Below are 17477 nucleotides of genomic sequence, written 5' to 3' on the forward strand. Positions count from 1 at the left end.
GCCTGCTGGCTATGTTATGATATAAAACCCCCCTTCTACGAAGCCATAGGTCTCGCTGCCCCTTTTTCACAGTCAGGAGAAGAGTCGCCAGCAGCTTGCAAGTGGAATCGAAAGGGCCCCGGCCTCACACTGCAAGCGGTCACTGGCAATGGGACTTGTATAGGAAAGGTCCCCTCTAGCCATATCCAGCTCTGTGCCCCGACTAATTACTCTATGGATGAATCTAAATGGATAATTCCAGCTCCTAACAGTTGGTGGATTTGTTCTAAGACAGCACTCACCCCATGTGTTAGCAGAGATATTTTTAATTCGTCACCCGAATATTGTATCATGGTATTAATATTTCCAAAGGTTATTTACCACCGAGAAAATGTTGTATATGATCTGTGGACAGAAGGGACAGAAGCAAGAGAGTCAATAAGAACAAAACGGGAACCCTTTACGGCCATAACCTTGGCCACCTTATTTGGCCTAGGTACCATAGGGGCAAGAACAGGGATCTCATCACTAGCCATCCAGCACCGAGGGTTCAGTAGCCTAAGGGCAGCCATTGATGAGGATATAGCCAGACTTGAGGACTCAATCTCGCACCTCAAAAAATCTCTGACCTTCCTTTCTGAAGTAGTCCTACAGAACCGAAGGGGACTAGATCTAGTCTTCTCCAACAGGGAGGTTTATGTGCAGCCTTAAGAGAAGAATGTTGTTTTTATGCTGACCACACCCTAGTAGTCCGAGAGTCCATGGCTAAAGTTAGAGAAGGCCTGGCCAAATGGAGGCGTGAACGAGAACAACAACAAGGCTGGTTTGAGTCTTGGTTCAATCAGTCCCCATGGCTAGCTACCCTGCTTTCTGCTCTAGCTGGGCCCCTTATACTCCTCCTTCTCCTCCTCACCTTCGGGCCTTATATTATTAATAAACTAGTTGCCTTTATCAAAGACCGAGTTAACACGATCCAACTGATGGTCCTTAGGACCCAATACCAACCCGTCATTACCGAAACATTAGAGTCAGTCAGACACATAAGATCCAAGATTGGCTCTTAAGGCACCAAAGAGAGGGGGAAATGAGAGACTAAGAGAAAAATTACCAGGTGTACTCACAACTGCAAAGAAAAGACCCCCCCCCCCCCCACCCTGCCGCCGTTCCCGGAACCAGCCAGGGCATGCCCAGTTGTGGTCTGACCTAAAGGCGGGAACCAATCAAGTTCTGCTGAGTGGTTTGAAATAAAGGCAGGAACCAATCAAGTTCTGCTGAGTGTTCAAATTTAAATGTCAACCAATAACAGCTCTGTAACCGCAAAAAAAAATCCCTAACTTGTTTGTGCCTGTCTATAAAAGAAGCTGTAAGATCCTCGCTCGGGGCCTCTTAGCGTCACCGGCAACGAGTGTGCGGAGGACCGGGTTCAAAACTGGAATAAACGACCCTTGCCGCTTGGCTTTGACTTTGGACTCTGGTGGATTGTTTTCGGGGGGTCTCTCGAATCGGGGCATATCAGGTTCTACATATAAATGTAAAAGATAACAAATTAAAAAGTCTTTTTGCACACACACACACAATACTCTTTTTTGAGCACGTTGACATCAAGGCTAGCTCTGGGCAAAACTCTGAGGATTGTGAGTTATACTTCGAATGTTTAATAACAGCTTTCCCCCCAAAATGTGTGTATATGTTTATTATAAATTTTATAGTATTAAGGATATGTACCACCCAATTTACAAATAACAATAAAATAATACTCCAAATTGTAAATTCCATATAGTCCATTGATTTTCACAAAATGATTTCATTGATCTTTGTTCAATTCTACTCTCTGTAGCCAAACTTTGGTTGCCATTGACAAATAAGTGTAGTTCCAACATTAATGGTGGTTGACATTTTTATTTACATTAAAGATTAGGATGAAACAAGAAAACAGTACATCAGAACTTCACTTGTTCCTCATTACGTGAGTGCCATCTTTGCTACACTGGATAATAGTTTTTGAATAATGAAAAACGATTTCTTCAAATTTTGCAGTTCACATTGTAATGGCTATAGATACCACATACTTTTAAGTTTAATTTGCACGGTTAACATTTTCTCCATCATTTTCTCAAGTCTGGACAAATGACCAACAATAATAAATAAAGCCCTGATTTGTACCATTTGCCTATTTCCATAGTATAAACACTCTCACCATGGTCAAATTCAAGCTACAATTAGGACATCATTAAACCTTTACTTAAAAAGGTAAGCATAGGAGCACACGATTATACAGAATATCTACCACATATATACAATAGACATAACCTCAAGTGCATTCATAGTAGTAATATGCTAACATGTCCAGGGAATGATGAGTTTGTTTTATAATTTATTTAATTGTAAGTTTGTATTGAATTGAACTGTATAAAATTACTGATATGCAACCATATATATATATTTTTGATCTACACAAGTTGTAAGTTCAAATGATTCAACCTAAAATGTACTCAGGTAGTTTGGGGATGGTGGAATTATTGGGGGGAGGGTTGGATAATGATGATGGTGATAAAAAGAACCTCTATTTACTGAATACTGTGCTAACTCAAGTTTGGCTCTCTGATTTTCAATAACTAAAGCGGAATTTCTTGTGATTCAATCTTATCTAGCTTCTCCCAGTTTGAACATACTGAGACAGAGATCAGGAAATTTCTGGCACTTTAAATTCAATTAAGAATTTGACACAATATATATGTGAAAGTGAAATACTATCTATGTAAAATAGTGTTCAGGATATTTGACACAATTTTTGAGCTAAGTATAGGAGAGAACAAACACTCCTTTTTGGAGCATGAAACTCAATAATTAAGTCCTGGCTTAATTAACTACTTACTGTATTATGAACTGTACATTTTGAACTGCCTCATGGATTCTGAGATCTGGTTTCTTATCTGTGATTTGGGTAATAATACTATCTGCCTGATTTATATGTTCTAGTAATCATGAGATTTAAATGGGAAAAAGAAAATAAAGAGCACCTTATAAACGGTCCAATTTTATAAAGGTAGTGGCTTATTATAGAATCACAGCTCTGTGTATTTGTCTCCAGGATTGTTTTCTGGGCTCGGATCCCAGACAAGGGGCTAGGGGAAGGGGGGGAGGTGGGGTGGGGGGAAAACAGCTATCAGGCTTTGCTATGCGAAGACATTACTAAACATTTGTTTTACAGTAAACAACTGCATTGCTGAATTAGCTTCTCAGGATCCTTCAAACTGCCTGCTCACACCTGATCTATTTACAAAATTTAATTTTTAAAAGAGAAAAAAAGCCCTCTCCTCTTTCTGCCCCTTACCCACTTGTGTTCTTTCTTTCTCTCTCTCTCTCTCTCAAAAAAGAAAGAAAGAAAGAAGAAAAAAAAAGAAAAAAAGCCCTCTCTTTCTTCATATTAATAATCTTCAAGAAATTGAGGACAAATGTAATTTACAACTGAAAGCTCACAGGCTCCGAGGGAGGGAGGAATGTTTACCAAACATTCAGGTGTTTCAGGCCTTCCAGTGGCACAGCTGGGAGGGGGACCCTCCCTTTGGGAGGGATAGAGCAGAGCCCTGACCCTCCCTGTCTCCTACTCTCCATGGTTTGCTTCCAGGGTTTACTCGAGTTATCCAGCTGATTCACTGTTGCTGTGAAAACAGGGCTGAGCAGGCTATTGAAAGCCACAGAAACCAGAAGAAACTAGTCATGAAAACCCTGACTATCAGCTGACAGATTTCTTCCTGAGAACTCATAATTGAGCATTTTTTTCCAGACTAGAGCAAATCTTCAGGAGCTGACCAGGATCCGGAGCTGTTTCAGCCCAACTTGGCTCTGATCCCTTTGGTCATGCTGGAGCGTGCCGAGTTCTACTTTAACGTGGACCATGGCTACCTGGAAGGCCTGGTGCGAGGGTGCAAGGCCAGCCTGTTGACCCAGCAGGACTACATAAACCTGGTCCAGTGCGAGACCCTGGAAGGTAAGAGCTGCTCTTCTCACCATGTAAAAAGGGGAAAAGGGAATGACACCTCCCATTGGGAGCTTAAAGAACCGACTGTGTTCCCATGGCCTGAGAGTCCAGAAAGGTTTTTATTCCCAGGGTCCAGACTTCAGGGGTCCATGAACTTGGAGGAGGAAAAAAAAAAAACAAAACAACTCCATCTTTATTTCCAATTTTCTGTAAGTGAAATTTAGCATTTCCTTTCATTATGAATGTAGGCAACAATCAGTGGTTAGTGCTTTGTCACCAATAGAAAGTCAGTATTTTCATATCCCCATACAATTCTTGCAGATACTTTGAAATATCATTTATATTTTCACAATTTTGCACTTATACTAGGTATTACACTTTTTAATCTTGATATTTAATGTCTTAGTAAGTAAGTATGTTTTACACATTTTAAAACATCTTGATAACTGTATTTTAACATCTTTTGTTCACTTGTAATCTTATGTATTTTCATCCTACATATTTATAAATAATATTTGGAGAAGGACTCAGCAAACTGCCCAGGGACAAATGCCCTCCCCACCCCCCAACAAAATGCTAAGAAACTTGGTTTAGAGAGTTTTATTCTATACCTAGTTTATTAGTATAAATTGGTATGAGAGTTTATTTCAGGTTTTTACCTTTAACTGAAGCTTAAGAAAAAAGTCAAGAGATGAGCAAGTGGTGAGGCTAACCCTGGATTCAAAAGTACTGACTTTGACCTCTCCAGGGGCTAGGTAGGTGCCCTAAGGCTCAAAACCTGAGCCTCAGTGTCTTCATTTGTAAAATACGATGGTAAAGCCTGCTTTGCCTGCTTTGTTTGGAGAAATAAATGAGATAATACATGAGAAATGTGTTAGAAACTGAAGCACTAGGTAAATGAAAATGATCTTGTTTTAAGCACTTTATTGAGGTGTGACTGACATGCAAGAAACTGTACATATTTAATGTATACAACCTGATGAGATTAGCGGTAGGTATACATCCATGAAATCACCACAATCTATGCCATAAGTCAACCATTACCTCCAAAACTTTCTTCCTGCCTGTTATTATTTGTGTGTGTGTGTGGGGGGGTACTACAGGCTCTATGCTATACAGATTTCTAGGACTTACTTATCTTGTGTTTCCAAAACTTTGCACCCTTTGACTGATACCTCCCCATTTTCCCCTTTCCTCTGGAAATTATCTTTAAGCTACAATACTTTCAAAACTTTCCCAAAGATTTTCATCTATGAAACATTATTTTTATTATAAAAACAACTACACTAGTTCATTTTGAAATGTACTTATAAAATCAACACACGTCAATAATAAGGTGCTTTAAAACTTCCAGATATTTCTAGAAAAAGCAAGAAAGCAATAAGGATCAAAACTGCTAGGAAGGGTATTGAAAGCAAAACAAAACAAAAAACCTGAAGGTGACTTTGCTGAGTCTGAGGGTCCTACGTCACTTGTTTGTAATTCTGACCAGTTAAAGCCAGAGTTAAGGTGGAGCTGCCCAAGTTGAGATTAACCTACTCCTTTCATTAGCAATGGAGACAGCTAGAAAAATCTTTCAGATGATAAATAATTCTGTAGGCTACGTATAATTACAATATAATCCCAAACCATAAATCACTTCAGCATATTAGGAGTTTGGTGACTGAAGAATGTTAATCATGTACAGAAACTCTGCATAAATATTGTGATAATTTTGTGTAGTGACTGACAGTCACTATACACTTATCGTGGTGAGCATTTTGTAATGTATATCATTGGGTTGTTTTGTTTTGTTTTTTAAAGTTTATTTATTTTTGAGAGAGAGAGAGACCAGGAGCAGGGGCAGAGAGAGAGAGAGGGAGAGAGAGAATCCCAAGCTGGTTCTACACTGTCAGTGCAGAGTCCAACACGAGTCTTGAACCCACAAACTGTGAGATCATGACCTGAGCCCAAATCAAGAGTCAGATGCTTAACCAACGGAGCCACCCAGGTACCCCGATAATTGTTGAATCACTGTGTTGTACACCTGAAATTAATATAATGTATGTCAACTATACTTGAATAAAAAAAGAAAATGTGCTTAAGTTGAAGTAGAAAAAGTGAATGAACACAAGGCAGAATGAGTGTTTCTAACAGAAGCCACTTCAATGAATTCTTTTTAGTTTTCAATCAAGCTTTTACTTTTTTAAGATTATTTATTTATCTATTTTAAGTAATCTCTACACCCAAAGTGGGGCCTAAACTCATGACCCCAAGATCAAGAGTCACACGCTCCTCTGACTGAGCCAGCCAAATGCCCCAGTCCAACTTTTAAATAAGCTAAAAAATGCAAATTTTAACACAAACAATACAAAAAATACCTAAAATATGATACAAAACCAGATTTAGCCAGCTCACTAAAGAATTCAGAAAGAAATCACCATCAGCTTTAATTTGGGAGGAAAAAATGGGTTTCGGACCCTTTCGAAGATCTAGAGAATGACTCTTCTTAGAAAAACACACCCAGGTAAATGCACACAGAATTTTCCATGTAATATCAGGGGTCCTGGGCCACCCAAAGCCATCCTTACACCCTGGTTAAGAGATCCTGTCACATCCATCAACACTTTGTTGTTCTTTTATCTCAGGTTTCTATCTTTCTTTCCTCTTAATATATTTTTTTAACCACTCATTTCATAACTATGTTTGAATCTGTGTGCCAATCTGTTTGGAGACCCCCAGGAGTGTCAAGTGTGGGTCATTAAACTACGGGTTATACTGGCTGCTGAGAAAATAAATCTAAATAAGGATTTCATGTCTGCAGTTAACAGTTGAGGATGCTCAGGCTTAGAATGCCTCTGTCTAATCTGACACTCTTGTCAGGGATGGAGTATAGACATATCCACAACTCTTTTTCCACTAAAATGTCTGTGCCTCCTGAGCACGAATTAAAGATAAATGATTATGCCTATGTTGATGTCAGCTCCTTTTTGATATGGATAATAATAAGGTCTGCCCTACCTGATTATTTCATAGGACGTTGGGAAATAAATAACTTGGGAAAAGCAATGCAGCTGTTGTATCTGCAAATACACTGAGAGAAACCGAGCCATCTTCTGAGTTGATGAAGAGTTGAAGAGAAGGGTGCCTGGTGGGCTCAGTCAGTAGAGCACGTAACTCTTGATCTTGGAGTTGTAAGTTCGAGCCCTACAATGGATGTAGAGATCACTTAAAAATAAAATCTTAAAAAAAAGAGTTGAAGAAAAAAAAATCAAGGGCATTTATCAGGATCAATGTTAAGGACTTAAGGATTTCTGTTTACATTTGCACAAAATCTGCACTGTACCAATACGGGGGAAGAAGAGTGGATAAAACTGTCATTGTGGTACTATGTGCTGACACAGACACTTTCTGTAAAAGAAGAGCTAATTTGGCAGAGGTTAAATTTGCCTTTAGTGTTATCAAGTCCTCTAGACTTCAAGAGTGTTCTGACATCAACAAATTGTTTTACACTTACTTAGAATATAAGGTTTCAGGTAAATTTAGAAGAGAAAATGAACATTGTCTAGAAAAACTTTGAAAAGTCCTAGAATTCATAATTGTGCTTAACTGCATATATAATTGTGCTAGTGTGACCAGAAATACTCATCTGTTCCAAGGTTTGCCCCTGACTAACAGTGACCTGAATCAGTTGCTAGGACACTCTGTGACTCTGCTGTTCCCAGAGATAGAAGGGGGAAGCTAGTTCACATGGCCTATCCCATTGGTAGTGCTGGAAGGCTGTACTACGTGGAAACTTTGAAGTCTTTAAAAGTGACTTTGCAGAAAAATAATAAAGTCAAAGTGGCATAAAATGTTCTTTTAAAGAATTAACATTTTGCGGGGGCATCTGGGTGGCTCAGTTAAGCTTCTGACTTCGGCTCTGGTCATGATCTCCTGGTCTGTGAGTTCGAGCCCCATGTCAGTCTGTGCTGACAGCTCAGGGACTAGAGCCTGCTTCAGATTCAGTGTCTCCTTCTCTCTCTGCCCCTCCCTGTCTCTCACTCTGTCTCTCTTTCAAAAATAAATAAACATTTTTAAAAATTTAAAGAATTAACACTTTTTAAAAAATTAAGACTTTTTTTTTTTAGAGCAGCTTTTAAGTTAATAGCAAAATTGAGAGGAAATTTTAAAGATTTCCCATATGCCTCCTGCCTGCATCCACTCACAGCTTCATCTGTTGTCCACATTCCCTACAGTAGCCTGTTATAATTGATGAACCTACAATGACACATCATAATCACGGAGAGTCCATAGTTTGCATCAGGGTTCACTCTTGTTGTTATACATTCTATGGGTTTGGACAAATATATTGACATGTATCCATCATTATAGTATACAAAGTATTTTCATTGCCCTAAGAATCCTCTGCTCCACCTGTTCATTCCTCTCCCCCATCCCACTTCTGGCAACTGGGAATCTTTTTTGCTCTCTTGTAGTTTTCCCTTTTCCAGAATGTGATATAGTTAGAATTATACAGTAAGTAGCCTTTTCAGATTGGCTTCTTTCACTTAGTAACATGAATTTAAGTTTTCTCCATGTCTTATCATGGCAACACTGCTATTTTCGTCAGAATTTTTTATTTTTTTAATTTTTAACTTTATTTGTTTTGAGAGAGTGCAAGTGGGGGAGGGGCAGAGAGACAGAGGGACAGAGAGATCCCAAGCAGGCTCCGCACCCCCACTGCAGAGCTCAATGTGGAGCTCGAACTCACAAGCTGTGAGATCATGACCCGAGCCGAAGTTGCACACCTAACCAACTGAGCCACCCGGGTGTCCCTCATTAGAATATTTTTTTTTTAAACGTTTTATTTATTTTTGAGACAGAGAGAGACAGAGCATAAACGGAGCAGGGGCAGAGAGAGAGAGACACACAGAATCGGAAGCAGGCTCCAGGCTCTGAGCCATCATCCCAGAGCCCAACGCGGGGCTCGAACTCACGGACCACGAGATCGTGACCTGAGCTGAAGTCGGACGCTTAACCGACTGAGCCACCCAGGCGCCCCTCATTAGAATTTTTTAAATTACAAGTAAGACTTTTGCAAATATTCTTTCCTCTTCAAAAATGACAAGTTGGTAAAATTAATATTTTAGATCTCTAGAATTTAGTAATTCATATTTTCTAAAATTTTTGGTGAAAAGTGTCCACTGGCTCTCTGAATTAAACTTTTTCCTTTTTTGAAAAGTAATTTTTTGAAAGGGAATGAGGAAAGTTGATTATATCTCACCGTTTAGAGGACATGACCTTCATTCCTTTCCAATAAAAATTAATTTAACAACAACATATTAAACATTTCTGGCTAGAGTCAAGGAAGTAAAATTAAATAAGATACAGTCCCTTCTCTAAAAGGGCTTCCACTCTGGTGAATAAAAATACTGAAAAAAAAAGATCTTTAAGGGGGCCATTGGGCAGTAACTATCAAAATTCCAAGTGCATATACACTTGGCCTGAGATTTCATATCGCATTGTTTAGAATAGCAAAAGATGGAAACAAATCAAATGTCCATCTGCAGGGAACTAATTAAACAAATTATGTAACATTCACATCACAGAATATTCTGCAGCTATTAAAAAAAAAAAGCATGAGGACACTCTCTTAAGAGAACTGATACAAAAAGATCACCAAGATCTATTAAGGGAGGAAAGCAAGGGGAAGAATTATGTGTGGCATAGTACTCTTTAGTAAAAAGGCAGACAAATTTAAAAATATTTTTTCTATATGATGGTCTAGATACAAAGAAACTGAAAGGATATAACAGAAACTAAGAATAGTTTCTGGGAATGAGTGGGCGGGTGGTGGATGACAAGAATGGGTGACCTTTTACTTTTTACCTGTATTTATACCTACTATCTATTTTTAAACATATATATATATATATATATATATATATGTATATGACTTAGTTCAAAAGGCTTTCTTCATGCTCCCTTAAATATTATTTGTGCCTCTAATTATAGCACTTTTTTCACCTTGTATTAAAAGTGCATCCAATACCTTCACTTTCCTGTTCAAAAATAGTTCAATGGTTTTCACCATACAGGATAAACTTCACCCTTGGCTCAAAAGACTGGAGCAGTCTTGCTGATCTCTACCTTGTAAGCATTTCCTCAAAATCCTTCTACCTTTTGTAAAGCTATTCCTTCAGTCACAGATTCCATTCTCTATCCTGTTTGCCTGGAGAACAGTCATTCCTCTTTAAAGTCTCCACTCTGAGTTACTTCCTCTGTAAATTTTTTCCTCCTGTACCCCTATTGGAGTACAATTGACAATCCTTAACTTTGTACTCTATTATGCCTTGTAACAGTCCTAATTCTGTGACACTTGCATAGATGCGTCATGCTGAGGGAGGACATTTGTCTCACTTTATCTTCTAGCTCCCTGAATTAGCACAGTTAAGGGCTTAACTCATAATTGAATAATGAATCTAACTCCTCCTATATTCTAAGCTTCTTAAGGGCAGAGCCTATCAATATGTGAGGCCGCTGAGGTGTCAATTAAATAGGTGGGCAGGATCCTTTCACAATGTATATGTGTATCAGATGTACACTTTATTGTTTTTTAAAGTTTATTCATTTTGACACAGAGACGGTGTGAGTGGGGGAGGGGCAGAGAGAGAGGAAGGGAGAATTCCATGCTGCCAGTGCAGAGCCCCACACAGGGCTGAAACTCACGAAACCACAAGATCATGATCTGAGCTGAAACCAAGAGTGTGACACTTAACCGACTGAGCCACTCAGGTGCCCTATTAAATGTACATTTTAAATACTTTAAAGTTTGCCAGACGCCTGAGTGGCTCAGTCAGTTGAGCTTCCGATTTTTGATTTCAGCTCAGGTCATGATCCCAGGGTCATGGGATTGAGCCCTGAGTGTGGAGATTTCTTATAATTCTCTCTCTCTCTCTCCCTTTGCTCTCTCCCGCTTACACACACTCTCTCTCTAAAATAAATATCTTACAGTTTTATTTGTCAGTTGTACTTCAATAAAGCTGAAATTTTAAAAAGAAATTTAAAAAAAAATTTTTTTTAAAAAAGGGACAGAAACTATATAATTTTCTGTCCAAGTTCTCTAGCCTAAGGCTGTGTTTTGTACCTTGTAAGAATCTGAAAATTCACATTAGAAATATCTACATGTTTGGGTTCAAGTCCTAGCACTTCCACTTTCTGGTTCTAGGATATTAAGCCAGCTGCTTAACTTTTAGCATGGTGTTTTCTTATCTGATACTTAGATGGTATCTCCCTGGCCTAATCCTAAGTCATCAGGAGCATCAGAAATTCCTGAAAATGTTTTGTAAACTGCATATCATAAGAATTCCTGGGAAATCATAAGCACCTCCCTGAACTGTAGTGTATACACAACAAGAATCAGTTTCCCCTCTTTTGCTAGACTTTTGAATTCCTGAAATAATTCTTCCCATCTCATGGTTATGATTAATGGTATTTAGTATATGGTTCTATGTAGCTGATTCTGTTCTTCAGAGAGCACCAGTTTGTTTGGAAACATTCATTCTGGTGAATAAGAATCAAAATGTGGAGTTTCAACCTTGGTAACATGGAATTGTATAATGAAGTGCTATATTGGTCCTGAGTTTGTTTTTTAATTTTTAATTTTTTTTTTTTTAATTTACATCCAAATTAGTTAGCATATAGTGCAACAATGATTTCAGGAGTAGATTCCTTAATGCCCCTTACCCATTGAGCCCATCCCCCCTCCCACACTCCCTCCAGTAACCCTCTGCTTGGTCTCCATATTTATGAGTCTCTTATGTTTTATGCCCCTCCCTGTTTTTATATTATTTTTGTTTCCCTTCCCTTATGTTCATCTGTTTTGTCTCTTAAAGTTCTCATATGAGTGAAGTAGTATGACATTTTTCTTTCTCTGACTGACTAATTTCACTTAGCATAATACCCTCCAGTTCTATCCACATAGTTGCAAATGGCAAGATTTCATTCTGTTTGATTGCCAAGTAATACTCCATTGTATATATACATACCATATCTTCTTTATCCATTCATCCATCGATGGACATTTGGGCTCTTTTCATATTTGGCTATTGTTGATAGTGCTGCTATAAACATGGGGGTGCATGTGTCCTTTCGAAACAGCATACCTGTATCCCTAGGATAAATACCTAGTAGTGCAATTGCTGGGTCGTAGGGTAGTTCTATTTTTAGTTTTTTGAGGAACCTCCATACTGTTTTCCAGAGTGGCTGCACCAGCCTGAATTCCCATGGTCCTAAGTTTTTAATCACAAATTAAATCTGCTAATATTTGAAGTTCATCTATGCAATAAAAATTCTATTAGATGATGTGGAGAAATGATATAAAATAAGATATTATTCATTCCCTAAACACTATCTAGCTGAAAGGATATCATAAATAAGTAAAAACAATTAAAATTTAAAAATACAAAAACAGTTGAAACCTATAAATAGCAGATACACTCAAAAGTGAAACAGATCTTCATGGCTATAGGCTAGGAAAATGCCAGTGAGATGCAGGGAAGCAGTTTTGAGATGGTTGGGCACTGGGCCCCAGCAGGGAAAATTAATAAAATACAGATTCCTGTATTTAATAAAAGCATATAGGTGAAGAGTAAACCAGTTTGGCTGCAATACTAGAATACCTAGAGAAAAGGCCAGAATTTAGACTGGGAAAAATTTTGAAGGACCTTGGAGGTCTGATTATGGAGCTTTAGAAAAACTAATGAGGACAAGAGACATGTCTGAATCTTCAGTCAAATACTTGCAAGCATAGAAAACATGAACATGTTATTTCTCTGAGCCTCAGTTTCTTCATCTATGAAATGGGAAATTTTGGTAAGGCTGAGAGTTGATGTCCATTAAAACCATTCTGTCAGTGGCAAAACACTACAAATATTATGAAGGTCATTCTTAATCTCCCTACAACTTTCAGTGACTCCAAGATTCATATAGGAGTCACTATTACAAAATCAAAATAATTATTAGTAAAGATTAAATTTGAGGCAGGGAGTACATGAGGAGGAAATGAACTTGGGAGAATCAATTTAAGAGCTCACCACAGTAATCTTGATGTCATGTGGCCATTCTAAACCAGGGGCACACAGAGTGGAAACCAGAGAGGACATTAAGGAACAATAGAGGGGATTTGGAGTAAGAAAGTACCAGAGAGGATTTGAAGTTTTATCACCGGAAGAATGGAAGTATATTAACAAAAATGGAGGGAGGAGTTCTGGTTTTATAGATACTGATATATACAAATTAAAATCTGAGTAATTATAAGATGTGATGGCTGATGCCAATATATTGGCTGAGAATAGTCTGATTTAGAGAATAAAAACCAAAGTCTTCAGCGAAATGAATCAAATTATTTTTGAAATAGGTGGTAAAAGTGAGAAGAAAAAAGATAATATTAAGTAGTAGTTCCTATATGCTGGCTCTTCACCTACATCATCTTGTCTAATCCCCACAACAACCTAAAAGTACGAATTCTATATCCATTTTGCAGATGAAGAAATTCAAAAAGGTCAGATAACTTTTGTAAGTTCAGCTTCAGCAGGGTGCAGGGAAAAGGCAGGGGACTGCTCAAGGATAGCACCTTTTCCAGGTACCTCTTGAAGGTGCTTCCTTGGCATAAAACTTACCTGAGGGGGGGCCTGGGTGGCTCAGTTGGTTAAGCCTCCGACTTTGGCTCAGGTTGTGATTTCACAGCTTGAGTTGGAGCCCCGCGTTGGCCTTGTTGCTGACAGCTCAGAACCTGGATTCTGTCTCCCTCTCTCTCTGCCCCTCTGTCACTTGCTCTCTCTCTCTCTCTGATATAAATATATAAATAGAGATAAACATTAAACAATTTTTATAATGAATAAATAAATAAATAAATAAATAAAACCTACCTGCAGTGTGAAAGGTCTGGACATTCACTTTTATAGAGAGCCCCAAATGGGAAACAGCACAGGAAAAAAAAAAAAAATTACCCTTCTCTAAAAATGATCTGCTCACAAGCTAATAGAAGATAATCATAATGTCCCAGATCATTATCCTGTCTCAGTAGCCAAGTGACCTCAGATAATTCCCTGAACCCAGTGACTGCAACCCACAGAAGACCCATTTTTACACTACAACCTGTACGCACACATATGTATATGCTACTCGGTGTTATATACTCTGATATTTGTTACAACAGCCTAATCGAATCCTTTTATTCTTTGCTGTTTGGGACCTATTAAACTGATTTAGTTGGTAGTGATCCCAGTTTGGAAAACATTCCATTGCCTCATTTGAATAAAAAAGAGAAATGTCACTTGCCACATTACTTCTCCGGATAAAAAAGCAGTGTAATTTTCCAGTCTGCTCTGTGGGTGGTTCCATTGTTTTCTAGTGGCTTGGGAGGTTCAGCACCATACTCTTTTCAAAAATCACTCAAATTAATGTGTTAAATGCTTTCAGTTCCTGCAGCTAAGAAGCCTGTTTATTCCAAATTTATTTGACCACAAAGTCCTTTTTATCACAAACCTATTTAAATAAGCACTTGGGGAAATGCAGAGAAAAAATTATGTTGAACCCATTTTGAAAACTATAAAACTACATGCATTGTTGACCTTATTGGCAGTCAATCATCATCTCAGAGCAAACGGTTCAGATCCTGAGATTTTCTTAGTATCTGAATGCAAGTGTCCCTTGGATTGTTTTCATGCTGGGAAAAAAAGGTTCCTTCTATTTCATTTGCCTCTCCACTGACCACAATATTACAAGATTCCTATGGGGTCTGAAACACTTGAGACGTTGAATTTCAGGATCTCACTGGCAGCTGAAAGGTTTGGAAGTTATTTTGCTTAGAAGAAACATATGCCACATGAGCAAAATATCATGGTTTTGAAAGAAATAACATTTGTGTTTCTTCTGTTGGCAAATATTCCTCAGTGCTGAGAATACAAACTGTCAAATTGTATAAAAATCTGAACTGCTAGAATAAAAGCCAAATAAGACATGGCAAAAAAAGGTGGGGGGGTATAATTTTTAAAAATTAAGTTAATTAAATAGGTAATTGAGCAAATGAATTCTGCTGTCAGGTAAAGAATATTTCCAGTGCATAATATACTCCAGATACTAAGGAAGAGTGCCTGCCCTCTGAATCTCAGATATGTTAAGAATCACTTGAGTGCCTAATTGCAAACCCACTGTCTCATCAGCTCCCAGAGCAATCAATTCATAGCCCACTGTGGCTCCCTCTTATCCTCAGGATGAAGGATACCATTCAAGCCTTTCTTGGGACATCCCCTGCTTACTTCTCTGGCTTCATTTCTTACCTCTCCTCTCCCACTTAATGCTTCAGCAATCACCTGACATTCAAAAACATGGCCATTTACAAGACACCTAGTATGGTCTTCTGGAAATGATGTTGGATTTTAAGATAAGTAGATCCATCTCCTAATTCAAGCCTTACTACTATCTGACTCCACCATTTAGCCCCAATGAGACTCGATTTCTTCATCTATAATAAAAGGGTATTATTGATGACTGCCCATTCCACCTTCCATAGCCATGGTAAACATCACTAATAAAGTTCTCTTTTCCATCAAGCTGAGATGGAGTCTTAGTATCCTTCTCTACAGTTTTCTGAGCAGCTATTTCCAAATGACTACAACTGGCTAAGGTAAACTTAGAAGTAGGTGGTTGTTAATGTTCTTTTCAGCTGTGTTAAATAATTCTAGATTTTTTAGGTAACTGAAATTCTTCTGTTGTATCAGAATATCTGTATTAACATTGAATTTTGTATTGCTTTAGAGAGTAACACTCAAGGCTGTATCATATAAATACCTTATGTTAAGGTCTAATAAGATAATTTAATATACATTTATCATAAAGTCACAATAAACTCAATTAACATTGTAAAAGCTAGATATGCATATTCAAATTTTAATCTGATTTGAGGTTTCATTTAATTTCAGATGTGAAAATTCATCTCCAGACCACTGATTATGGCAACTTCTTGGCTAATCAAACAAATCCTCTTACTGTTTCCAAAATTGACACGGAGATGAGGAAAAAGCTGTGCAGAGAATTTGAATATTTCCGGAATCATTCCCTGGAACCTCTGAGCACATTTTTTACATACATGACGTAAGTGGTAGCAGGAAGCCCTATTTTTTTTAAATTTTTTTTTTAACGTTTATTTATTTTTGAGATGGGAGAGACAGCATGGACAGGGGAGGGTCAGAGAGAGAGGGAGACACAGAATCTGAAACAGGCTCCAGGCTCTGAGCTGTCAGCACAGAGCCTGACGTGGGGCTCAAACTCACGGACTGTGAGATCATGACCTGAGCCACCCAGGCGCCCCAGGAAGCCCTATTAATCCCCACTGTGATTGTGCAAACGACCCTCAACAGTTATAGGTGGGGAACTAGGCTGGCATGAGGCTTAAAACCTTTTCTCGTTTGTAAGTTTGAAAAAATTCAAATTTTAGCAACTGATAAGCTCACAGAGCCACATATTCACTGTTAGAAAACAGATTTATTTATAAACATGATGATGTAGATGGTGGTGGCCCCCACATGAAGCAGTATTTTCAGGGGCACCTGCCTGGCTCGGCCAGTAGAGCATGTGACTCCTGATCTTAGGGTCATGAGTTCACGCCCCACGTTGGATGTAAAGCTTAGTTTAAAAAAAAAAAAAAAAAAAGGCAGTGTTTTCAGTTTTCATTTTAAAAAGTGATAAGTGGTGCTGATGTTGAAGGATTGTGGCTGCTGGCACTGAAGGTAAATACATATGACATTTTTGGATCACTTGTCAGGGTGGAGCTGAAATATCACAAATTGATGTTAAGGCCACATCTACCCTTTTCTGATTCCCCTTGCAACAGCAAAAGTAGCTCCCATCATAGTTATATGTATTTTATTTCTGTCATTTTCCATCACCAGTAGCTCCAATCTTTCATTGTGAAGGCCTTTCATTCTAAAAAAAAATGTCTGAATTTCCACACAATAATAAATTGTACTTTTATTAACCAGTTAATAAACTATAGACAGTGCTCCAAACTTTGGGCCTCTCCAGTTTTTCTAACTGACAAGCTGGGAACAAACTTCCGCAATAGATGAGCTGTTTATCATGTGTATACAATTTCATTGTAATATACAAAATTGTGAATACTAGACTGGGCCCTAGACTGGTTTACAAATGTATAAAATAAAAATGTTCCTCTATTTCACATCTCCCCTTCTTCCCTTCTCAGTTCCTTTCCCCCAAAGTAAACACTTCTCTATTTCTTATGTGTTTTCTAGAAAAATATTTACATCTGAGTATGTTTATTGGTACACACTCAACCCACCCCACTTCCACATTTCAAATTTATGCAAACGAATCACATTCCTTCTGCACTTTGTTTCCCACCTAATATTTCTCAGAAATGCCCTTGTCAACACCATTCTCTTTAAATAACTGCCTAGAAATTCACGTTTGGTATGTATCATGACCCAATTTACATCTATTAACAGAGAATAATTTTTTTCCATTGTAAAAAGTT

General features: G+C 38.1%; 1 protein-coding gene across 1 annotated transcript in view; it reads left to right on the plus strand.

Moving 5' to 3' along the window:
• Positions 1–3585: 3585 nt before the first annotated feature.
• ATP6V0D2 (ATPase H+ transporting V0 subunit d2) overlaps positions 3586–17477 on the plus strand; it is a 48306-nt gene continuing 34414 nt past the window's right edge. The window contains exons 1-2 of the mRNA XM_058698465.1: positions 3586–3970; positions 15907–16078. Of these exons, the coding sequence (XP_058554448.1) occupies positions 3841–3970; positions 15907–16078 (302 nt within the window). The 5' untranslated portion in view covers positions 3586–3840. The remainder of the gene's footprint in view (positions 3971–15906; positions 16079–17477) is intronic.

This window comes from Neofelis nebulosa, chromosome 14 (genome assembly GCF_028018385.1).
Source record: "Neofelis nebulosa isolate mNeoNeb1 chromosome 14, mNeoNeb1.pri, whole genome shotgun sequence".
In the NCBI taxonomy this organism is placed as follows: Eukaryota; Metazoa; Chordata; class Mammalia; order Carnivora; family Felidae; genus Neofelis; species Neofelis nebulosa.